Source organism: Phoca vitulina, unplaced genomic scaffold (assembly GCF_004348235.1).
Source record: "Phoca vitulina isolate PV1807 unplaced genomic scaffold, GSC_HSeal_1.0 scaffold48, whole genome shotgun sequence".
In the NCBI taxonomy this organism is placed as follows: Eukaryota; Metazoa; Chordata; class Mammalia; order Carnivora; family Phocidae; genus Phoca; species Phoca vitulina.
The window spans coordinates 10873526-10897757 of NW_022589751.1; the positions used below are offsets into that span (position 1 = coordinate 10873526).

The following is a 24232-nucleotide window of genomic DNA, read 5'->3' on the forward strand; positions in this document are numbered from 1 at the left end:
ATATCAGCAGTGTAGAACTTACACACTTACATGTCTTGAGTCTGCTGAGGTAAGTGGAATAATGGCCCTTTGGTCCTAGAAAGTAGGTCTTCAGTTTTTGTTTTTAAGCATGTGAGTGAGAAGTCTCGGTATAGAATTCTTAAGGTTAAGAATTTTCCCCAAGTTCCTTTTCCCAGATCTGTCCATGTCCAAAAATAAATGTGGTGCTTCTAGTCATCTTTAGAGAGAGACTGTGGTAGGTCAGATGGTGGCCAGTTCAGCCCTCACACTCGCTAACCTCTGAATCTGGAGAGGAAGTATCATAATGTGCTCTGTTCCAAAAGGGACACGAAGATATTTTTAAAGTCTTAACACCTGAGAGTTAACTTGAGTATTTTCAGAACTATTCTGTTTGGCTAACATCAAATGACACCCTTCTAAAGGCATGCAGTTAGATGCCAGTGTTTTTCTTTGATATGGGATTTAATGAGGGTGAAATCAAAGCAAAAGTCATATCCCGGAGAGATGTAAAAAATAAGCAGTATGCAGAAAAGAAAAAAATATGTTCGTTTCTTCACAGAATAGGCAATAAGATTCTAGGTTCATAGGAACCTTAAGTATCTTTCAGCTAACATCACGGCAGCTGAAGGAGAGGCTCGTGCAGATATGAAATGTAAACATTGAATATGGAATGTATTAGCCCTGAAGCAGAAATACTCCACACCTCTCTCATGCACCACCCACAAGCTGCTTCCCTGTTAGTTGTTTGTTCTGATAACAGAGATGAACTCCGTGAGGACAGGAACCTCAGAATCCCCTTCCCTCTCTTCCCCTAACACTCCACATTGAATAGATTTTGAAGGCTACTGATGACGTGGGTTGGCATGAGGAAGGTCAAGAGACATTCTGAGATAAAGCATTCACATTGAACTTCATGTTCAGACGTTTTCCCCTAATTTGTCTACTTGGGATTCTGGCTCTTTATAGTTATGGGACTACAATTCATTTAAAATTTCAGCTACATTAGTTGCCACTGCACATTAGGCTGCTGAAGGGGAACAAGTCATGTGTGGCACAAAGTAGGATCTCAATAAAAGGTGATGAATGCATGAGGACATGTGAGAAGGCTCACGTGCCAGCATCTTTCCCTCAGAGGTGTAACTCCGGGCTTGCGCTCCAGAAGGGGAAGGCGAGCTAGCTAGCAGTACCTCTGTGTATAGGGTCAGAGTATACTAGGCAAAATTGATTTTTATAGTCTTCAAATTAAACCAATTTATAGTCACTGCTGGTATTTAATAATCCTTTTGTCTGAGAAGAGCATAGAAGAAACAGAAGGGAAATCCTCAATTTTGCTGAGAAAAAAAAAAAAGCTTTTATTAAAATTCTATATGACTGGGAAAAAGAATCTTTCTCAGAGAAGAATTTTTAAGAAGGCTCTGAAATTAGGACTTGTGAAGAAAAGTTAATGGAACAGAGGCAAGTTAGCCTAGAGGAGAGAACATTGCTGAGTAACCTGATGTTCTTCACATTCATTCCGTGATCAGCCTATGATGAAATGAAAGCAGACAGTATCGTGATAGGGTTCAGTGATCCGTACTGTATGTTTGTCAGTATGGATTTTATATGTCATTATAATTTTATATTGCTGGACTATTGGTGTAGCACAGTGTTGAGGAAAGTGCATTGGATTTGGGGCCAGGAAAATTAGGTCCTAGATACTCTCTAGCTCTATCACATAATAGTTGTGTGACTCTTGAATAAGTCACTTAATGCTCTAAGATTCGGTTTCTCCAACTCTAATGCGTGAGAGAGGCAGGGATTGTTCTACTTTCTTCTTGGTGCTATTCAGAGGGTCAAATGAGATAATGGCTCTTAAAGCTCTCTATTATCTATAAAGTCCCAGCCACAGTGGGCCACAGTGTTCTTATAAAATTAAGTGTTTAGACAGGATTGAAGTTGTGGGCACTCCTTCCCCAGAGGTCTTTAAACCTAGAGCATCTTCTAGTCCGTATGGCTTTGCCACAGGCTCTCTAAGGGTAGGGAGAATGAAGCAAATCACTTCAAAATGTCATTCTGCCCCAGGATTCTTAGCAGCTGCTGATTCCCTCAGGTTACTGTGTCAGAATAGAACAGTCAATGTGATGAAGGTTGTTTCCTTCTTTTCTAATTTTTGGACAGTTTTCCCTTCAAATGGAATTGAATGAGACACAGAGGGCAGGACACTGGGATGTGAGCAAACACCTGCTCTTGGTTTGACTTTTCTCTAAAACATGTTTTTAGTCCTGTTTTTTGATGTAAGTTAACTTCTTTGGCCCAGCTTCATGTTGTTTCCCTGTTTGTTGAAAGACACTGGAGATATTTATGTCTTGGGTAGAACCGATTCCCTAGAGGACAATGCTCATTGATTCGTGATCACATCAGGCATTGGGCAGATTCTTGCCTTTGTGGATGACGGAGATGCCATAAAGGTTCTCTTTGACTTATCTAGAATAGGAACTATTATTGTCTTGGGTGTAAATGGTCAGTTTTCCTTCCAGGAAGGTGAGAAACCAGGGAACAGGACAGAGGATGGATTTGCAGATGGAGATTTTCTGGAGAAAAACTAGCCCAATATTACTGCCACGTCCTCTTACAGCACATCCTCTTTGTGTGGCCTTTTAGTGGCCTGAAGAAGCTACTTGGCTGTTGACCATAGACTCCAAAAATGAAGTGGAAGTAGGGGAAGGAGAATGGAAGAGAATAAACGAATTTTAGAGTTCAATGGGAAGCAGAACTCTTTTAGCTCACCCGCCTACTGAGTGAGAAACGTGGGGCCCCTCTGGGTTGGCCATGGCCACTCACCCTCTGAGTAATAGGCTACCTCCTAACAACCCTGTCCTCCATCAAGCCAGATGAGCCTTTGGAAAATGAGTTCTTTTTGTGGTAAAATCTTTCTCTTTTAAATTGCACTCCCTGGTTTGCTGTCACTTTAGAGGATCTAGGCTAAATCTATTTTCTTTCACTTCACAGTCCTTGAAGTATCTGAAGAAAGTCTTCACGACTTGCCTTACTTTTCCTCTCTGAATGAAATCTCCCTATTACCTTCAGCCATTCCTTACAGAATATGTATTCTAGACACAGAACCCCGTCCTCTTGTACACACTGCAGTTTTCGAAGCTTCCCTTCTCCTATCCTATAGGGTAGATAGGGCACCTACCTTTTGTCTGATTCCAAGAATGGGAACTATTTCTCACAAAGAGAGTTGAGACTCAAGTGGTGGATCTTATGATTGGCTCACTTACTGAAATGACAAACAAGAACCTTCATTTGTGGACTCGGATGCCCAGACTGTGCCTGATTAGTGGCCCTAGGGGGGCTTCGTGTGCGATGCCTGACATTCTTGAGCCCCGAGATCTCATGAAGATACCTTTCCGGAGATTTCGAATATACCCAGCCCTGCTGACAACTCCAAGAGAATAAGAATTACCCCCTTGTTCTCAACCAGTCATAAAGGTTTGCTGGCATCTCTCTACTCCTGAAACGCCAGGCCAAAATGTCTAACTGGTGGCTTGAATGGCACACTGACTTGCTCTATCTCCTCTTTCTGGTTCCTCCAGACAAGAGCAATTACAGGTTTCTCAGCTCCCAGAGCTTTCCATCCTCTTCTGAGCTAATATGGCTCCAGGCTGCAGCGAGGAACTAGCAGACACACAGAATCTGGCCCCAGAGGCTTATAAAACAGAGAAGGAGACACCAAAGGCTGAAATCACTTCCTTGCATTTCCTTTCATCCTTTCCTGCACAGTCTGCTTCACCAAAACCATACCCTTCCTGTGAGACCCCCATCTCAGAACCACCGAGGGCTCCTGCACGCGTTTGTAGTTACTGAGCAGAGCGCTGGGGGCGCTGAACGTATGCACAACAGCCTCTGCTGGGGGCTTACGTACAAGATGGCGCAGCACAGGGTCCGAGCCACGGGGGTCTAGAACGGGAGAGGTGTCACATTAGCAGTAGTTTACAGGACAGAAACAGGCTTAGAGAACTAAGCGAAGGGCTCAAAGCTCCACAGTGAAGTAAGGGCAGGATTAGGGCTGGAATCCAGTTCTCCTGACTTCCAATCCAAAACTCTCTTTAAGATGATATATGTAACATCATATGTGCCTGTCTGTATTTCTACTTATATACAATGCGTATGCATGGGGGTGTGTGAAATTTTCACTTGTAGAAAGCTGTATTTCACCCACATGCTCTAATTTGATGCTCACAATCACCCCATCTGACAGGTAAGGGAGCCTAGGTTTGTCCACACGAGTAAATGGAAGCAACTGGATTCATAGGCAGGCCTTCTGATTCTGGCTCCCTCTTCTTCTGAGTGTATAACATTGTTATTTGATCTCAGTGGCCATTACCAAATCCCTCTTCAGGACCCCTGTGGAATGAAATTCTCTTTTTCCATGTCCCTCTCCGACATTCTCAACAAAACCATAACACAACTTCTCACTGCGATGGTGACAAGGTGAGGTACAAGACAGCATAATTGGAACATACGGCATATGAGTAGCCAGTGGGAGTCATCTCAGTCACTCTGATGGACAGGTATAGGCAGGAGGGGCCGAGGTGTGGCCAGGTTCAAGTGTCAGGGGAATAATCCTGGAGGCAGGGGCATAGAGTGGAGTAAACAGTGTTGGAGGCCCATGCCCTTGGCTGGTGGGGGAACAAACTCATAAAATGATGCTACCCTCTGACTACATCTCCTCCTGTTTCATGGTTTTGCATTTATACCATTTTTATTATAATCTTAACAAGTGTCTTAGCAACACATTATCTTAAAAATCCGAGAAGACTCTGCTTTGGAAGAACATCTTAGAGATGTTAGAAAGAGAGCAATTGTTTCCCTCTTCCTCCCCAGCCAGCTAAAGTCCCAAGTTGAGGAAAAGGAAGGCAATGGGTATTTACTGCACACCTCCTATGTGGCAAGAACTTTACTTGGATTACCTTGTTTACTCCTCTCCTCATGAGATGAAGAAACTGAGACTGTATTATAGAGATTATGTAATTTGCTTAGGGACACACAGCCAACAAGTGGCCCGTTAGACTAAGGCATTTGGCCGGTTCCTTCCACACAGTACACATGGTCTTCCCAACGTTGGGCAGGCTCAGCTCCTAATCTCTGGCTCCGGAGGACCCTGAATGATCACAGTCACTGCTTGAGGTGTCAGCCCTTCTGCCAGAAATGACTTTGCGGGTCACTAGTGAATGGCAGTGGGAAATTTAAACATACTCATGATCCTCAGAAAATCAGACCCAGGATGAGAACTTTAGAGCTGGAAGGGACCCTACCAAACATAAAGCAACTCTTGAATTTTGCAGGTAAGAACACTGAGGCCAAGGGATTAGGATTGAAGAATCTACCCAGGTCAAACAATTATTTAGTGAAGCTGGGACCAGAACTGGTTCTCCTGCCTAGGATAAAGACCAGGAATTCAGCACACTAGTCATGAATGACTGGTAAATAGAGATGGGATAAAATACTCAAGAGAGTCTCCTAATACAGGTAGGATTGAGGGGAAAGAAAAGTACATGTAGCCAGAGAAAAGAGCCAGTATGTGAACCAAGACTGAAAATACAGATCTAGGGTGGGCTAAAGAGACTCAGTAAGTCACTTCCCAGATTGTGTTTTGTTCCCATTGCACATACAGTTGGAAGCCAAATGCAAGCCACCAAGGTTGCTGTGAAACAGCGAACAATTATAGCGCAAATAGTTGTGGGCAGCTGTGGGAGTGCAAGCCACCTGCTCCAAGTTTACAGCTTTGTTAAACTTGGTAAACATTAAAAATGGAATAGGAATGCTCCCAGTCCGTACAGTGTCCCATACCCTTCCTGGGAGGCCTTACTCGGGAGCTGACCAGGCTCTTCTCCCTGTGGCCTAGAGCTGCTTTCTCTTGGTAGAGGTCAGTGTTGTCAACAGTCTCTGGTAAAGACCGAGGGAGGTAGGGAGTATCACAGAATCATATATTTATAGAGTTTGAGGGAGTCACAGAGCCCCCAGAATATAATGTCTCTTCTAATGTTCAGATAAGGAAACTTAAGATCCAAGAGGTTATGTGTCCAAAGTGATAAATTTAGGGGCAGCATAGACTCTTGATCTCTGAACTTTGAACCCTTTGTCCCCATGAGGTTTGTAGATGCTGACAAACGGAGTTATAGCATTACAGAATGTTACAGCTGAAAGGGGCATGGCTCTCAACCCCCAGGGTTTTCGGTTGTCACATGACTAGGCGGTGCTATTGACATTTAGTGGGCAGGGACCCAGGATGCAAATAAGTAGCTCGAAATGAGATCATTCTTCGTAATGAATTGTCTTGCCCAGATACCAAAAATGCCCTTGTTGAGAAATATTTTGTCTACCATTTGACTTTACAGTTGAGGAATCTAAGCCTAGAACTGGGACGGGCTTGACAAGGGTCCCAAAGGGAGTCAGCAGTCCTCTGACTCCATCCCACTGAGCCCCCGAGTGAATTAGCAGCAGGAAAGGGACAGCTTAGATCCTTCCCTTCCCAGCTCCTGCTGCAATTGCTCTTAAGCTATTTCTTGGTCTGCACTTACTTGGACTTGAGGCCCTCCTGTCCGTAGGGCTGCAGCAGATACTGGTGCACGAGCTTATCCCTGAGAGTCCCAGCCAGTTTGATTTTCTTTCTTGATCGGTGCAGGTTGATGATAAAAAGTGTAATGGACCCTCGAACATAGTTGTGGCTGAGATGGAGAGGGAGAAGGGTAAGATGGAAATGAAGTTGTCAGTTAGGTGCTGCTAAATAATTCATAGACTGCACCAGACAGGACTGCCCCAGGAAAGGGCACTTATTTTATGATTCTTGGCCACCCCTGACCTTCAAAGACAGGAAGGCCTTGTTATTGTTTGTGGTTTCTTGCAGAGAAGATACCCGCTTCCTACCACACTCCTTTTGTTTTTGTTTAAATGTATCACAATGATTTTAGAAAACAAAATATCTTTTTCTGAGTGTGAAAATAAAACATGCTGACTGCAGGGGGAAAAAAAGGAAAAATACGGAGAAATACAAAGAAGAAAAAGAAAATTCTCCCATAATCCAAGTATCTTGAGATATGATAAAATTTTGGTAAACATCCTTCCAGTATTTTTTGTTTATTAATTCAGTATTAATTCAAATATTTACTGAGTACTTTGACATATACATATATATTTCTCAGTTTTCATCTAATTGAGACCACATTGTTTTTACAGTTCGTGAACATCTTAAACATATTTTCATCTTATTATGTTATTGTATTTTCTTCTACTTACAGAAGAATGCTAAATTCTTTAATTATAGAAATGTAACATAATTTATTTAGTTAACCCCCTACCTTTGGAGACTTACATTTTTTCAAAATTTGCCATAACAAAATTACATAATGCTATTATATAAACTTTTTGCATGTCACCATTATTTCTGATAAAGTCCTGGAAGTTGGACACATTAGGTCTAGGGGAAGGCACATGGCATGATTCCTAACCAAATCTTCTGGTTCATTCCTGGTGATGCCCTTCCCTGTGGGAAGATTTTCTGTCCTTGCTGTGTTGAACCCTAGGGATTACACGATTGGTTTTGGCCAATGAAATGTGGGTGGACATGTTAAAATCTCTGTGCAGAAGTTTTAAGAGGCAGCCTGTGTTTTGCCATGACTCTTTTCCCTGTGGCAGAAGACCAACGATGTTCTTGACAGAGGTTACTCTATTGACCTGCATCCTGGCACGAAGATGATTTGGAGCAGAGCTACAGCTGAGCCATGACAGAGAAGTAGTACGCATGAGAAATACGCTTTCTTATTGAAAGCCATGGAGATTTGTTGGTCCTCCATGATCACGGCATAACCTCGCCTATCCTGACTGATACACACATTTTGCTAACACTGATGTTAACTGCCTAGAAAGCTTGTACCAATTTGCCCTGTTCAGCTATCTATAAGAGCACCCATTTCCTCATACCCTTAAGAATAATGGATATTAACCTCTTAAAATACCTTTATCAACCGGAGAGGTGATAGTGGGATTTCGATGTTGTATTAATTTGTATTTTTAAAAAAATTCATGCTGAGATGCAGCATTGTTTTCATTTGCCTGTTTGCCATTTCATCTCTTCTTTTGTAAACTGACTATTCATGTCCTTTGCCCATTTTCTTATTGATTTATAAAAACTATTTATTAAAGATAGTGATCCTTTGTCTGCATGTATGTTACAAAGTTTCCCCCAGGTTTCTTTGACCAATTCAGTTTGTTTACATTGTATTCTGATGTATAGAAGTTAAAAACTCTTAGGTAGTCAAATTTATTGATCTTTTTTATTTCTGCTTTTGCTGTTTTACCTACACCAAGGTTATAAAACTATTCACATTTTGGAATCCTTTTAAACCAGCACAGGATGTTCAGAAGCCTGGAAAACTATATGCCTACATGCAAGAGCCTTTCAGCATGTATCAACAAAACTATAATGATTTCCTTCTTTCTTGTAGGAAAAAAGACTTTGTTTCTAAGGGGTCCCCTAGGGCCCCATCTGGATGGGTTAATGAGAGGAAACAGAAGAAATGACCCAGTCCTGCCTTCAAAGGAGGAGTTCAGAGAAACTCTAAGTCAACTTTGCCCAGAGGAAAATATCATTCCTTGCAGAAACAGCATCCCTTAGCCTCTGGGTCACTCACCTCTGCTTCTAAAGGTGTTAATTAAGAGTTGAGTGACTAAGGGCAGGTCAACATGATAACTTGGGTTGTTTTGCTTTTTAATAAAACAGTTGCTAGTACTCATCCTGAAGATTTTGATTCTATCCGTTTGTGATGGGGGCTAGGAATGTGTGTGTGTGTGTGTGTGTGTGTGTGTGTGTGTAAATCTTTCTAGGATATTTGGCAGATGAGTTGGGTTTGGAAACCACTTGCCTAGAGCAATCCATTAGGGTTAGGAGAATTCCCAAAGTATATTCCATTGACTGTGTGTCAGATAATTTTTCTTGCATCTGTAGGAGGGCACATTATTATGTTCAAAGGCTTTCTGAATGCCTGCATTGATATTCTGATAAATTATTATATGACTTTTCTCTCTGGTTCCTCCTCCTCTGGTCCTTCTTAATCTTCCGAAGCATGTGAAGTAGTTTTTGGAGACAGCTGAGTTAGGTCAGAAGAGAATGTCCATTTACTGAGCAGACTTGTGTCACCAGAGCTCGGAAGAAAGATGCCGCTAGCCTGTGTCAGCATTTACTGTCATTAAAAGAACACCAACTATATTCCATTGGTGGGCTTTAAGCTTAGCTTTGCTGAGGAAATTGAGCAAAACACCATTAACTACAGGTACTCTGGGCTTCAGTGTGAGCAAAAGTAGGCATGCATGGGTACCAATTTTGCCAGACTGTGGTAAACTCTTTTGCTAACTCCCATCAGATAACCTTCTCAAAGGCCAGCAGTGGAGGGGGGCGAGCCTCGTGCTTGCATTTACGAGTTTTCCCTCTGCAGAGCTGGGGCAGAACTAGCCCTGGGAGACTGCAGAGGAGAAGGGTAGGATGTGCGGAAGTGGTGGATGGGAGGGAGACCTGAAATCACAGCACTGCTGCAGGGAAAGCTGTCTTTTCAAGCTGCTTGGCAATGGTCTGATTTCCACTTACATAGTTCCCCTGGGGGAGAAAAACCGGTACTGAAAGCCAGCTCAGAGACCCATGTGCAGAGGCTCTCAGAATTCATGGAGCCTCCTCAGGTAGGAACTGGCATTGAAGACTGCCTCAGCCGTCCCTTCTCCTGCTTGGCTGAGGGGCAAGGATATTAAGCAGAGGTCGTTTGGCTGCAAAGATACATTCTTGGCTTGGGAGTGTAGGCACCAACCTGAAAGTACTGTGTCGAAGATCCAGATTTCTGAAGAATATATATTCTCTGCCCACAAAAAAATAATCTTGGAGGAGTATCTGTTGCCTAAGAAGATGGGGTCTGACTGAAAGCATGGCTAACAGGCAATCACTCATCTTCTGATGTCAAGTCCAGGTGGATTTTGGTTCTCTTAGCAAATGTCCCTTTCTGTCTGGTAAAACATCTATCTTACTCCATGTCTCACTCATGGTGAGACTTCTTCCCCAGTAGAGAATCCATGCATCTGGAGTTCATCTTTCTGGCTGTTCTTTTGCTGCCTGACATCTTCTCTGTGATGCCATGGGGGTAGGAGGAAGTGAGTCAGGGAACGGAGGCTCCAAGTGGAGTATCCTGGATGTAAGAGGTGGGGGACATCATATGGAGAGATGCGTCTTGACTTCCAGATAAAAAAACAGTCACTGTTCTAGAAATGTCTCCAGTGAAAGGGAATAGAAGACGGTGCTTTGGAATCCATGGTCATTTCCAGTGAAAGTCCATGTGTTTGAGAACTGGGTTGGTCCATTGTCCCCAAATCTAACTCAAAGTTTTTGGGTTCGGTAAAAGTCAGGCCATGTTTTGCCAAACATTTTTTCCCCTAATTTCAAAGCCCCTGTGTATTTTAAGGGAAATTTAATCCACATGTTTCTGATTCATTTACACTTAACTCATCAAAATATTGTTTTGTAAGAGTCATTTGATGTCCAAGAAGCCTCAGGAACCTTTTTTATAAGCCTTTAAAAGAATTTCTTCTAAAAAACAGGAAGTCATGTTTTGCCAATAATAAACAAACTTGAACCCCAAAAGGCTCAATTTTGCTTCAATATCCACCAGGTTCCAATTGGTTCTGAACTTGGCTAAGGACCTCAGCTCCTCCCTAGAAACATACATTATTTCAGCAGAATAGTTTATAAAGACAAAGTTTCCCAGTCAAAACATATTTGTTCTCTGAACAAGAAGATCTGAGGTGAGAACTGCCATGCTGCCGGGCTCCTGACTTGTTGACTCTAGAACAGAAGGCAGCAGAGCACCTGCTGGTGTTGGTTTGCATTTCGAACTTTTGATCCTAAATCAATCATAAAACACAACACTCTCCTAGGTCAGAAACAAGCCACAATGTCAGAGAGTGCCACGAGAGGCGGTGAGGTATTCAAACAGAGGTTGCATAACCGCCGAGGAGATTGTAAAAGAAAATTCTGTTGTATTGGACATTGGGCCAAAAGATCTCTAAGGGTTCTTCCCAAGTGTAAAAATCTTTGCATTATTAATGTTGTTATTATTTGCATGTAGGGGTGATACCATAAAGCTTTTGGAATTCAATATGATAATATAAGTGCAGATATCTGGCGAGATGCTTGGCACACAGCAAGTGCTCAGTATACACTGGGGTGCAGGAGTTGTTTCAATAGACAGTCTCTCTGGGTTGTTCTACTGGTAAGTTTATACTTTCTCACCCAATCCCTGCTTTGACCAAGGATATATATTTTCAGAGTATTGGTCAAGAGTGAACAGTGTGAAGCCAACATGCCCACTCTGGGACATTTCTGTGACCTTGAGCTTGTTGACCATGAACAAACTAAGTGAATCAGTAGTGCTTCCTCATGGCTGTTGTGAATCATGAGGGGGCGCAGACAGGGCACACAGCTTCCCAGGGAGAAGGAGAAGAGACACTTGTCCTATCTTTGTGCCTACCTGTTTGGGGCACCTGAGACCCACAGACATGGAGGAGACTGGCATCCCCAGCCAGCTCAGTGCATCTGTTGTGGGCTTACTTTTCTAATAGGAACAAAAAGACCTTCCCCTCTGTTATTATCATTATGGCCATATGTGCAAGAGATCAGTCAAGTCTCGTCTTCCTTTTTTAATGGGGAAGGGGGTGCTACTGACAGAAGCGCAGTGGCACCGTTTCCCTAGAGAGGTTCTGAAGTGAATTCCCACAGAAAGCAGAGAGCTGGTGATTAGAGAGCATATTAAATCCAGATGATTTTGGTTAACTTGTTTGAGCTCTCCTGCTAGGGAATGGTAGAATTCTTAGCCATTCTACCACACCACCTCCTTCTGGATGATTGCTGATATCAAAGGGGAAGAGAGTGAGAGCTGTAAATCATTCGTGAGGTCTTGATGTCCTATTTCTGCATTCATTCATCCATCCATCCATCCATCCATCCATCCAACATTTGCTGAGATCTTCATGCCAGTCACCATATTAGATCCCGAGAATACAAAAATGAATGAGACATTGGCCCTGAGTTCATGGTATGTTCAGAATATTAGTGACAACTCCCCACAAGCATGTCAAAGAATGTGAGGATGAGCAATGGGATGAGACTATGTGAGGAGCCCTCTGTGAGGACACCCAAATCCTGCTAAGCCCATGGCTACTGACATTTTCCCCCTGGTTCCTCAGACCGATAGTATAAAGGGCACAACTGATGTGCTTCCCAACAGAGACAAAAGGTGCCAAGGGTAATATTTCTTTCTTGAAGCTGGGGGTCCTCCTTTTGAGTGGTTACCTCAGGGCCAGGGTGGAGACAAGGAGTACAATGTATCCTTGTGTGGTGATCAGATAACTCCAGCCAAAGCCATAAAGCAGTCACTCTCTGTCAGGTATTGGATTGAGCTTCCTGTTGAGCAAAAGGGACGTTGAAAGCCTCTGGCCTCGGCCCAAACCAGCCTCCTCTCATCCACAATAGGCACTTGTATCTACAGACAAGACAACTGGCCCCTGGCCCCACTATATTCAGAGTGATTCTTTGAAAAATCTTATCATGATAAATTAATTGACTTGGCTCCTCTCTCATCAAGGAAGGGGAAGGAGCGTCTGTTGTAACCTGACCACTGGAGCTCTTTGTGCTATCCATTGCCCATGATCAGCCCCTGATAGGCCCACCGGAATGAAGGTCAGGCTGGAGGCGCTGGCTTCCTCCTCCCCTCCTCCACCTGCACTAAGAGAAAGAGTTCTTTTTCAGAGCTGCCTACTCTGCTCCTTAAACAGGAAGTGATGTAAGAAAGCCGTATTTGGTCAGATAGGTTTGGCTTTAGGCTCAGTTTTCAATTTTTACCTTCTGATCCTCATGTTTTAAAATTTTATCTGCCTCACCTTATTTACTTAATGATAATTATTTTTCCTGTTTATTTACAGACAACTTCAATGACAACCAGCGCTTCGGATCAAAAAGAGAAGGATAACCACACATTACCACACTGATTGTTCTAAGTTCAGCCCTGTAAAAAAGGAAGCCTAGATTTTATTTAACCTCATAAGATTTAAAATAGTTGGAAAGATTTCTGAAATTCTGAAAATGTTTCTAAAGCTGGGTGACTACCTTTGGGCTTTCCAGCTTGGGACACACAGGTCTAGGGCTAGGTTTCTAGTGGGAGAGCTCTCCAGCATACACCTTAGAAATGCAGACTTATTTCCTCAAGCTCAGCTGCTGGATCATAGGAACAAATTTTATATCTCTAGCTTGGTTCAGGGGTAGGTACACACAAAAGCCTCATGGGCATTACATCAACTGGCACAGAGAAAATGCTCAATAAAAGTTTGTTGGATGAAGAAGTAAATGAACAAATGGCATGTGTTTTTATGAACTTTTTGTGCATCAATCCTCTGAGAGTGAGAAAACGGTTTCACTTGGAGAAAAAGCTATTTATCAGAGGTCCTTTGAAACCTGCAAAGAGCAGGTATAATGATTCCAGAAGCAGTTTACAGTCACTCTTAACAAGGGTCCCAAATGGTATGGAATTCTAGGAGGGGCCTGAAGCCTGAAGCCCCTCGGGAGTGGCTTCCTCTGACATCTCTCTGAAGACTTACTTGTGGTGGTTTGTGCAGTGTGCATAAATCCTTAGTTTGTCCCGGATCACTCGGCCTGGCCGTGGCTTCCGTTGGAGCCCGGCCACATGCACAGCCAAGACTTTGGGGCCGATCAGGCGCTTGTAAAGGAGAGAGAGCCAGTAGTCCTGAGGAGAATAGAGAGGTGGAAAGTCAGAGAAAGAAGCATGTTGAGTATCTTGAGTAAACATACCAACACACAGGCCAGAAACCACTTCTTACCAGGGGTACAGTGAATCATGACTAAAGAGACCCTAATCCTGTAAGCCTGTCAACCCAATCAGGTGCTCACCTTGGGTTGATAATGAAATGGGCACAGTCTAAAGTGGCCTTTTCAACTGACCAAATAGGGAAATTTAAGTAGGGTGGACTCAGACGGGCATGCAATACAAATGAATCAAAGTTTTTCACATATGAAATAATAACCTGTCAGGGCCTTATATCTTTGACTTTCTTTTCCTATGACTTTACTTTCATACTGGTTTATGACTTGTGTTTAACTGTAGAATAGAAGATTTCCAATCTTTAGGATTGTCATCAATATAAGAATCCAAATGTCATCCTCCAAATATTGTCACTAAAGACTATTAGTGTGATGGGAGGGGCATGAAGGTCCTCCAGGCAAGAGACCAGGGTCCTGAATTCCATAGTCAGAAACACAAACAGAAGAATGTTTGCAAACCATGGTGCTAGTTCTTGGTCATCCTCAGTAATTCTAAAATAAAAAGAATAAGTCTAAACTAAAAGAATGTGATGCTTTTAACCATTCTGGCATCCATTTGTAACTGATTAATAAATATTCAATCTGTGACCCACACATGTATTTGAACTTACAAAAGCCTATTCACTGCCATCTTAATTTCTATGGTATTTGCTATTATCATATTTTATTTTTATACTTGATACAAGATATATTATGTATTTGTTTTGCATTTGTTCTTATATCCGATTATGGGGTAATGATTTCAGTGCTTATAATTCTCCATGTAAAAAAGGGCTTCCTAATTTGTTTGGGGGCTTCCTCCCTCCCCCCAATTCTGGAATTCCATAATCATGCCATTCAGTGTGAACATGCTACTCAAGGTCTTAAAGACATCATGCATGTTTTCTCAGCCTTCATGTTTCCAGGCAGAAACCTTTTAATGATCTTCTTTTTTTCCCCCTTGTGTGGTCATCTATAACATCAGCTGCTTAAAAATGTCTGTTGAATTGCATAAATCAGAACAGTCTCAAAGCTCCTTTGCCAGCCGAATAGCTCTAAATCTGCCCTGAGTAGTGAGCTCTAAGCCTTGCCCAGCCACCTACCTTAATTAACTCTAAGTGTCTTCAGAATGGCTGTTAAATGTGGTCTCCTAATATTTAAAATGCCAAATATTTTATCATCGTCAATCATATAAATGAAAAAAATCTCGTTGGTTCAATTTGCTCTTATTTGATGACACTTTCTCTATTTTTGATTTGAAGTAAACTTGGTGAAGTGATTATCACAGTCATTCCTGTTTCCAATGGGATATCCACCTTTTTCTTATTAATTTGTAATACATCTTTTAATATTATTGGTAAGAATCTTTGGAATATATATTGAACAAATATATTCCATCCAAGTCTGTAGTGTACTTGTTATCACCATTTATGATTTTTTGACATGGAGAATTTTAAAAAAAATTTATAGGAAAATATATCCTTTTTTTCCTTTTGATTTCTTTCACTTCTTTTATTCTTAGAAAGTCCTTCCTCACACAAAGATCAGGTCAATCTTCACTGATATTTCTTCTAGTTCTTTTTATATAATCATTTAAAAGTGTAACTTCTTAATTCATTGAAAACTATTTAGCTATATGGTACTAATTATTTTCTAAATTATTCTACAACTAGTTGTAGCATCATACAGTTGATAACCTATTCTTAAACATATCTTTATCACATACCAAGTTTTATATATGTATGTAAAAACATATAAATATATACAATATATAACATTATAATATGTAATATAACATATTGTATATTATCAGTTTTACATCATTTTCTTTATTGTAGTTTACATTTTAATATCTAGAGATTCAAGTTCATTTCATTTATAATTTTTCCTTCTTTGTTCAAACTTTCTTTAATTAGTCATATCCATTTATTTTTCCAAATGAACTTTGAAATCATGTTTTTGTCGTGTTTGTTGTTGCAGAGAAATTTGAGGCTAGTGTGAATTTTATTCTGTTTGGTTAGCCTGTTTATTTTCTATCTTTTGTATTCTGCCAGAATGCTTATAGAAGTCATGTTTTATCCTTGATATTTGAAGTTTTATCAGAAATGTGTCAATGTGGGTTTCTGCATTAATTTGCTGATATTTGGGGAGTACTTTTGATCGGAAAGACTAAGGTCTTTTTTTAAGGTGAGAATTTTCTTTAAATATAGCTTTGACTTCTTTTTCTTTCTGTTTGCTCCACTCATTGTTTCAGGAGTCTGGTTGTGAGCCCTCCATCCTGGGGCTTGCACATCTATCATCTCCTTTCTCATCACTTTTCAATCTTTTTGTTTTCCCTCTGCAACAGGACATCTCAAGTTTGTCCTCTACATTTCCTCCAGGATCATTTCTGTCATTTACTAAGTCCAATGAGTATTTTAATTGTTATTACAATTTTCCTTTCCTTGTAATCTTGTCTCATTTAGCTTACCTGATTGCCTGGCACTCATTTAAAAATTGTTTTCCATTTTATGTGTACTATGTATATGTTTTCCATATATATATGACAAATCTTTATAACAAATTTTCATGTATATATAACTTACATGAGAGTTCTGAAGCATATGAGAACCAGCCACCCACCTGAAAAGCTATCTTAACACCACATGGCAGCATCTAGTTATGTGATTCTTCCCTTTCCCATTTTTGTGTTTTCCATTCCCTTGCTCTGTATTTTAGTTTTATCCATACATTTGTTCCTAAGAAATATATTATTAATTTGTTAGCTTTATAAAAGTGGTATCATGCTGAATGTAATTTTCTGTGAGTCACTTTTTTCACTTAACATTATGCTTCTAAGATTTATCCAGGTTGTTATCTATACTTATTATTCATTCATTTTCAATATTGTAGGATACTTTATTGTGTGAACATACTACAGTTTGTTTATCCATTCTTCTGTTGATGGATATTTGGGTTGTGTTCAGATTTTTGCTGTTATGAACAATGTGACTCTGAATATTCTTATTCCTGTTTCCCAAGACACAAGTGAAGAAATCTGGAGAAGCATTGCTCCAACTGTGACTGGAAACCAGCAGCAGCCTCAGCAGCAGAGTGCTTCTCAGAAATACACATTCATAGACTTTATCCCAGACCTACTGAATCAGAATCTCCAGGGGTGGGGCTCCCAAATTGTGTGAGTTTCTAAGTGATTCTGATGTTCATTAAAGTTAGAGAAGCACTGTTCTAGAGTACATACCTAAGGGTGGAATTGCTGTGTCATACACAAGTAGACAAATATTCAACTTCAGGATACTGCCAAACTATTTTCCAAAGTGATTTCAATTATTCCAACTTTTTTTAAAATAATTTTCTTTTTTTCCTTTTTTTTAAAGATTTTATTTATTTATTTGAGAGAGAGAGAATGAGAGAGAGCACATGAGAGGGGGGAGGGTCAGAGGGAGAAGCAGACTCCCTGCTGAGCAGGGAGCCCGATGCGGGACTCGATCCAGGGACTCCAGGATCGTGACCTGAGCCGAAGGCAGTCGCTTAACCAACTGAGCCACCCAGGCGCCCCAATTATTCCAACTTACACTTCCTCTAGCAGCGTCTGCATGAGTTCCCTTTGATCAACATCCTTGCCAACACCTGTTATTTTCTGACTGAATTTTTGCCAATCCAGTGGGCACAAAATGTCTAGTTCTTTTTGTGTGTTGCTTAAGAAGTCCTTCCTCAGGTCCAGTTCATAGATATTTTATATTTTCTTTTATAACTTTTGAAAGTTTTTTTCCCCTCTAATCATTAAATCTTTAATCAATCTGGAATTGATCTGCTGGTATGGTGTGTGAGGTAGGTATCTAACTTCATATTTTTCCATGTGGATAGTCAGTTATACCAGCATCATTTACTAAATAAATAGTCTCTTCTTTCTTTGGCGATCTGCAGTGTCCTCTGTGTCCTCTATCAAACTTCCATATGTTCATGGGTTTGTTTCAGGGCTCTTTACTCTGTCCCACTGTGCTGTCCTGTATCACTGCTACACTGTTTTAATTACCATTGTTTTACATATGTCTTGAAATCTGGTAGAGCAACCCCTCCTATCTTATTCTTCAGGAATGGTTTTGCTAATCTTGGGCCTTTGCTCAGGCACAGACATTTCAGAATCAGATTATTAAGTATCTAAACAAAATCTGCTGGGACTTTGGAATTTCACTGAATTTATAGCTCAAATGAGAAGAGTTTACATTTTTATAATATTGAGTCTTCTCATATAAATACAAAAGGCAGTGAGAAGTATTCCAGTCAGGGAATCTTTCTTCTTTCTTTGTTTCTTGTTTGTTTGTTTGTTTCCTTCTTTCAAAGTTCACAATCTAATTTTTTTTCCATTAAGAAAGTATCCTAGATCTTTCACAATGAAAACAAATCTTGAAAGGAGGAGAAAACAAGGAAATGTTTTCTGTTCAGAGACTGAAATCAGGAAACGTTTTATTTTTAGGAGTTTTCTGTTAACCATTTAGTAGTAAGCATAGCAATAAGGAGAATCTGGTGTTAAGCCCCAAACTTGCTCTGTTGGCAGATTCACTGATTTTCCATTTCTAGAGAAAGCACTTTCAAAGAGCTTCTACATTATTTTTCTCCTTTTTTTTTTTTTTCCTCTGCTTATCCTTTTGGTATTCTATGCAAACTATTTGTGATGATCTCTTTACTTCCATTTCCAAAAGTGTCCATAGATGGACAAAAGCCTTCATTTCCCCATCTTCCACCCCACCCAACCCCACCCCACCTCCTGGAATTCAAGGATAGTGTGCCCAGGTAAAGCATGTGATCTAGGCAATAGTTGTGTGTTTCTCAGATGTTGTAGGCAAATGTTTGCTTTTTTAAAAAAAATGTTTGCATTTAGCTCATAGATATATTGTTTAAGTGTACATACATTCATATGTATGTATGATAACATCGTGTGTATAAGCAATAGGTTGATAAACATGAAACTTAGGATAATGGTCACCTTGGGTGGGGCAGGAGGAATTGGGGGAATGGCATAATGGGAGAATATAAGGTTGATGGGAGTGTCTTAGTTTTGGGGTTGGGTGGTGGAGTCGTCACAGGTGTTGTTACTGTTTTGCTTTCAAAGTAACATATAGGCATAGATAATCTTTTAAACGTGTCAAATAAGATATTAAAAAGATAATAAAGGAAAATTATGTATGCATTTGTTTACTAGAGCTTCCCTTCTGAAGATGACATTGTCGATCCACCCAGAGGCTGGCATCTCTTAGAATTGTTTTGCCCAAAGAGAGAAGGGTTTACAGTGATGTACTGCTAGTTCACCATCTCTTCCCTGAGGGGAACAGAGGATTTGGATTGGTATCAGTTGATGGTAGGTGAAAAGTCAAGGTGAATGTGAAAATTTCACCTTTACTTAGTTCCATGTACTGTTTTCAGACTCCTCTCTTACCCTTGTTCTTCTCAGTTCCTTATTTATCCTACCTCTTTTTAAAAATTCCGCTGTCCCTGTCTCTCTGTCCTTATGTCTCCCTCATGTACACCAGCTCTCAGCAGAATCAAATTATATTTCCTACCTGCCTCCCTCTGATCATCTCTCCCTCCCTCTCTCCTCTGTCTTTCATTTTACCATGAATATGTGCCTTTTATATAATCACAAATAAAACTAAGCAAATGAAATGATTCCTTAATATCTCTTAAGGAAATGACATGAAAATGTAGAAAAAATGACCTCTATGCATAGAACAGATAGGAAAAAATAAAGAATTCTCATACATATCTAACAACAACAAAAACATGACATTATATGAAAGAAAGATGGAATATAAATAGAAGTTTTCAGACAGTAAGAGTCATCAAGAAGGAAAGCTAATATAATGGCTTTTTATGTCAATAATAATACAAAAATCTAAAGCAAGGAATGCACTGCAATTTTCAAGGGACAAAGGGAGACACAAACAGACATTCTTTAAGTGTATCAGACATAAGAAGAAGTGGAAGAAAAATAGTGTCCATTTATTAGCTGGAGAGGGAAAACTAATAACAGATGACACTAAAAAGACAGAGGTTTTAAATCTTCTTTTTCTTTACTATTTATCAAAAAGTCAATTGTTGTCTGAAAGCTAGACAATGCAGTATATGGAGTAAGTTGAACCAAAATAAATGGGAAAAGAGAAAGAAATTGACAGAATTTTGCAGAATTTACTGGATTAATCATGGAACTGTGTGTTCCTCGAGGTCCAAGACTACTTACCCCTTGCTATAGCCCACGCCTAATAGAAAGCTTGCTTTGCAGGAGGGGCTAGAATTAAATTATGGAATGTGTGCTATGTTTAAGGTTCCATCCTAGGCATTAGGGATATAGTGGTGAATAAGACACAGAATTCTTGCTATCATGAAGCTTATATTTAGCAAGAACAGTCCTTAAGCCAAGGACTTAAGCAATTAATTTCAATTGTGTAATGGTAATGGAGAAATCTATGAGACTGTGATATAATAGAACTTGTGACCCCATCTAGGCGAAGGGTGGGGGGTGGTGGTGAGGAAAGAAGTCTTTCATGGAGTGAGAGACTTCATTTAAGATTTGAGGAAAAGAGGGGAGGGGATAGAAAATGTTTTGGTCAAGAGAAAGAGCTTATGCAAAGTTTCTGAGATGGGGAGGATTTTGGAATCTGAAAGCAGACCAATTCAGCTTGGAGCTCAGCAGTGAATACAAGATGAGGATGGCAGGGCCAGTTCTTGCAGACCTCAGGATTCTAGAATTTGTCTTAAAATAAATGGGAAGCCACTGTAGAATTTTAACAGAAATACTGCCATTATTCAATTTACATTTAGCAAGTTGACTTTTACAGCTGTGCAGAAAATGACTGGAGAAAACCATTTTGGAGGTTAGTTTAGAAGAAAAATGATGATCATTTGATTAAGGAAGGAAATTAAATTAGAGAGAAGAAGAGAGATTTGAGAAATATTTAGGAGATAAAATTGATTGGACGTGGTGATTGATTAGATACAGAGAATGAGCATGAAACCTGGATTTGGAGCTTTTTAAATGCTCAAATTCTTAATTCCAGAGGATGGGATGGCTACGGCAAGACAAGAGCAGTGTATCCCTTCAATCCTCAACTGCACCTCTTCCTAACCAAACCCCAGCCCGCAAAAACTTAGTGAGATCAAGTTCTGCCAGGGACAAGCACAGAACATTCCTAGGAGAAAACAATCACAGAGTGATAGTGATACCTAACAAATGTGCACTGGACAAATATTTCCTAATGTGTCCCTGAAATTTATTTCTGAAGTTTCTTTTTATTTTTAGTGCATACAAATCCAATGCATATTTTTGAAATGTTTTGTCTTTATTCACTTATTTCACTAACTACTTCTCACATTTACTATTTCCATTAATCTAGAGCTGGGCAAGGGCACCCTTGCTTTAGAGAGCCAAGCTCTGGTCTTCCTTCAGCAGCACCCCTCTCCATGGGGTAGGAAGTCCACAGAGCCAAGGGCCCATGCCTCTTTCTAGACCATGTTCTGAGTCCCTGTGGTCCCAGAATTCCCTAGCTTATAGCCGGGATTCATAGCATAGACCTCAACCTGGAATCTGGCTGCCTAAGAGTGAACAGTAGTTAGGGGATGTGCACTAGTAGGCTGAGAAGGTGGCAAGGGGCAGCTGGTTATGGGGGTATGATCAGGGCTTGTAGACTGGGTTATCTACACTGCGTGACCACGACACCCTTGATGATACACTAGGAATGGGAGGGGTGCTGAGCTACGGCCCTAGGTGCTTACTAACCAGGTGAGAGCTTTGAATACATTCTTTCCTTCTACAAGCATTTCCTGAGCACATATTGGTGGCATGCAAAGTATTCTGTTGAGTCTGGGTGATACAAAGATGAAGAAGACATCTTCCTGTCTTCTAGGAACTTTGTGGTCAAGATACATGTAAACAATTCTCTGTAAAACGAGGCTGACTAAAGTCAACTCCACATGAGCAAAACCACTTGTAGTACTTTGGGAATTCAGAAGAAGAAACAATTATTTATGACCAAGAGATTCAGGGAAAGCTTCACAGAGAAATAAAAGTGGAGAAATAATTTGCTTAGAGTTGAAGATACACATTCAAATCCTGGACAGTGATTTATTATCTCTAAACCTCAGTCTCCTTGTCGGGGTTTAATGAGATAATATATCTGGAAACATGTGTCATGGTGCCTGGTAAATAAAATATTTAATACATGTTGTTTATTCTTCTCTTTATTCCTTGAAATATTTTTTTAGCCTCATGAAAATAGTTACATTCCAGTATGTACATAGTTCTGTTGCAAGTTTCCCTGAACTTAACTGGTATGTGTGTGGAGGGGGGGTTGGGTGTGTGTGTGTGTGTGTACATGTGTGCATGTGTTGGGAGATTCAGGATGTTTGGGAGGAACCTCCTTGAGATCAGGGCTTCCCTTTGCATCCTCACTGCCTATGAACATAGATATTGTCACTCAATCAATGTTTGATTGAATGAATGATCAAATGAAGATTCACCTCCTGAGGATGATGGGAGGGTTTCCACAGCTGAATGGGAGTGAAATGATAACTTTGGAAGATTCAAAGGTTACAGTTTTCCTGAGCACTGACAGGCCTTGCTGCAGCTCCCTAAACTTGTTTAATCTCAATATTTTCTTCTTGTGAGAAGTATAAATGCACTGGAGCGGACAGCAAAATGACAAATATTTTTCCTTCCTGGAGCTTCTTGTCTGACTTCCAAAGTCACAAAAACCCAGTTACGTTCTAGTGGTCACAAATGCTACACCAATAGCCACCTTCATCTAGATGTCCGACGTTAGAGAGCCAAGAAGAAATGAAGCGGAACGTCGCCGTGGATTTTTGCGCTAGACATGGCGGTATGCCAGAGCTCCCATGTGAGGGAAAGAACCCTGCTGCTCCAACTTCCTCCACAGAGAGGGAGCTGCAGGGAAGATCCACAAAGTTTCCATGTGGCTAAAGCATCTTTGGAAATACTAAAAGCTACAATTTTCCCTGCTGCCCTCCCTGGAGGGGATGAAATCTCCTCTAATCAATTTTTTTTTACCACCTTACAACTATCAAATGGCTTCCTGTTGCTTGTACTAGTGACCAGGGGCTAAAACTAGTGGTTTTTAACATGAATTGGCCCCTTACCACCCTGCCTTTCTCGACCTGGCCTTTTATGTTCAAGGACATTGATTTTTTTTCTCCCTCCCACCTCGGACAGGGCCTTCCAGTTTCTCTAATTACCTCCCAATCCCATCCCACACACCCCTCCCTGGTATGCACGATCACTAGTGCACACACATATGCTTTGTTAACTCTTAGCTTAGATGTTAGCTTTAGGGTCACTTTCCCAGGGAAGCCTTCCTGGACCACCCCTATCCCCTGCCTGGGCTAAGTCACTTTTCTGTGTTATATATTCTCACAGAAGATTGAAATGGTTTCTCTTAAGGCATCTGAGGCAGTTTGTATTTACATATTTATGGGTAGGATTTTCTGGTTCATAGGTCTCTTCTCTTCTACACTATGACTTCCGTGATGGTGGGACTGTGTCTTCTCAGAGCCGTGTGCCTGAGTCTAACACAGAACCTAGAGCATAAAGGTGCTCGATAAAGAGGTGGTACTAGAGGGGCCTAGAGGTACCCATTTGCCCCTTAGTCTGGCCTGCTGCCCCTGGCTCCTCTTATCAACAACTGGACTTTGGGTAATCTACTTTGAAACAAATTACAGAGTTTTTCTGTACTCAGCCCCATCAATCCCAGCCCTAAGTAAGGGTGGGAGGAAGCACTGGCTCAGCTGGGGCCCTGTGATGCAGTCAGAGGCGGCAGTGAGGAACTTCTAGCTCAGTACAATGGGGATGATGCCCAAACCAGAGAACTGAGTGGAATCAAGACCCAGGAAACTTTCAACCTAGAAATGCAGCCCAGAGGGTCATCGCTCATGGGGCACCAGAAGTAGTGCGGCATGACTCAGAATTCCAGGAATACTGCAAGTGAAAGCAATCACAAGCTTGCACAAAGAATTAGAAAGGCCTGCCTTTAATCTGCTCACTGAGACAAGGTAGGTGATGTGGTCTGGCTTCAAAATGCCAGGGGCAGAACTGAGAGGTTTGCTGTAGGTCGCTAGCCTACAAGCAACAGGAAGCCATTTGCTAGTTGTGAGTCAAATTATATGCTTTCAGTGAGAGTTGTTTTTGGCATATATGCATTATTCTATTCTTATTTCAACAACTTTGATAGTCAGATCATGAAGGTCTAGCCTGTCACTGAAACATTTTCCTAGTGCTGAATATTAAGAATGAATTGCCAAATGGCATAGCCACCGTGGAAAACAGTTTGGCAGTTCCTC

General features: G+C 40.9%; 1 protein-coding gene across 3 annotated transcripts in view; it reads right to left on the reverse strand.

The window, feature by feature from the left end:
* HPSE2 (heparanase 2 (inactive)) overlaps positions 1–24232 on the reverse strand; it is a 662760-nt gene that overhangs the window by 13348 nt on the left and 625180 nt on the right. For all 3 annotated transcript variants that reach the window (XM_032432603.1, XM_032432602.1, XM_032432601.1), the window contains 2 exons: positions 13669–13814; positions 6564–6710 (listed from right to left, as the gene is read on the reverse strand). In XM_032432603.1, coding sequence (XP_032288494.1) covers positions 6564–6710; positions 13669–13814 — 293 coding nt within the window. The remainder of the gene's footprint in view (positions 1–6563; positions 6711–13668; positions 13815–24232) is intronic.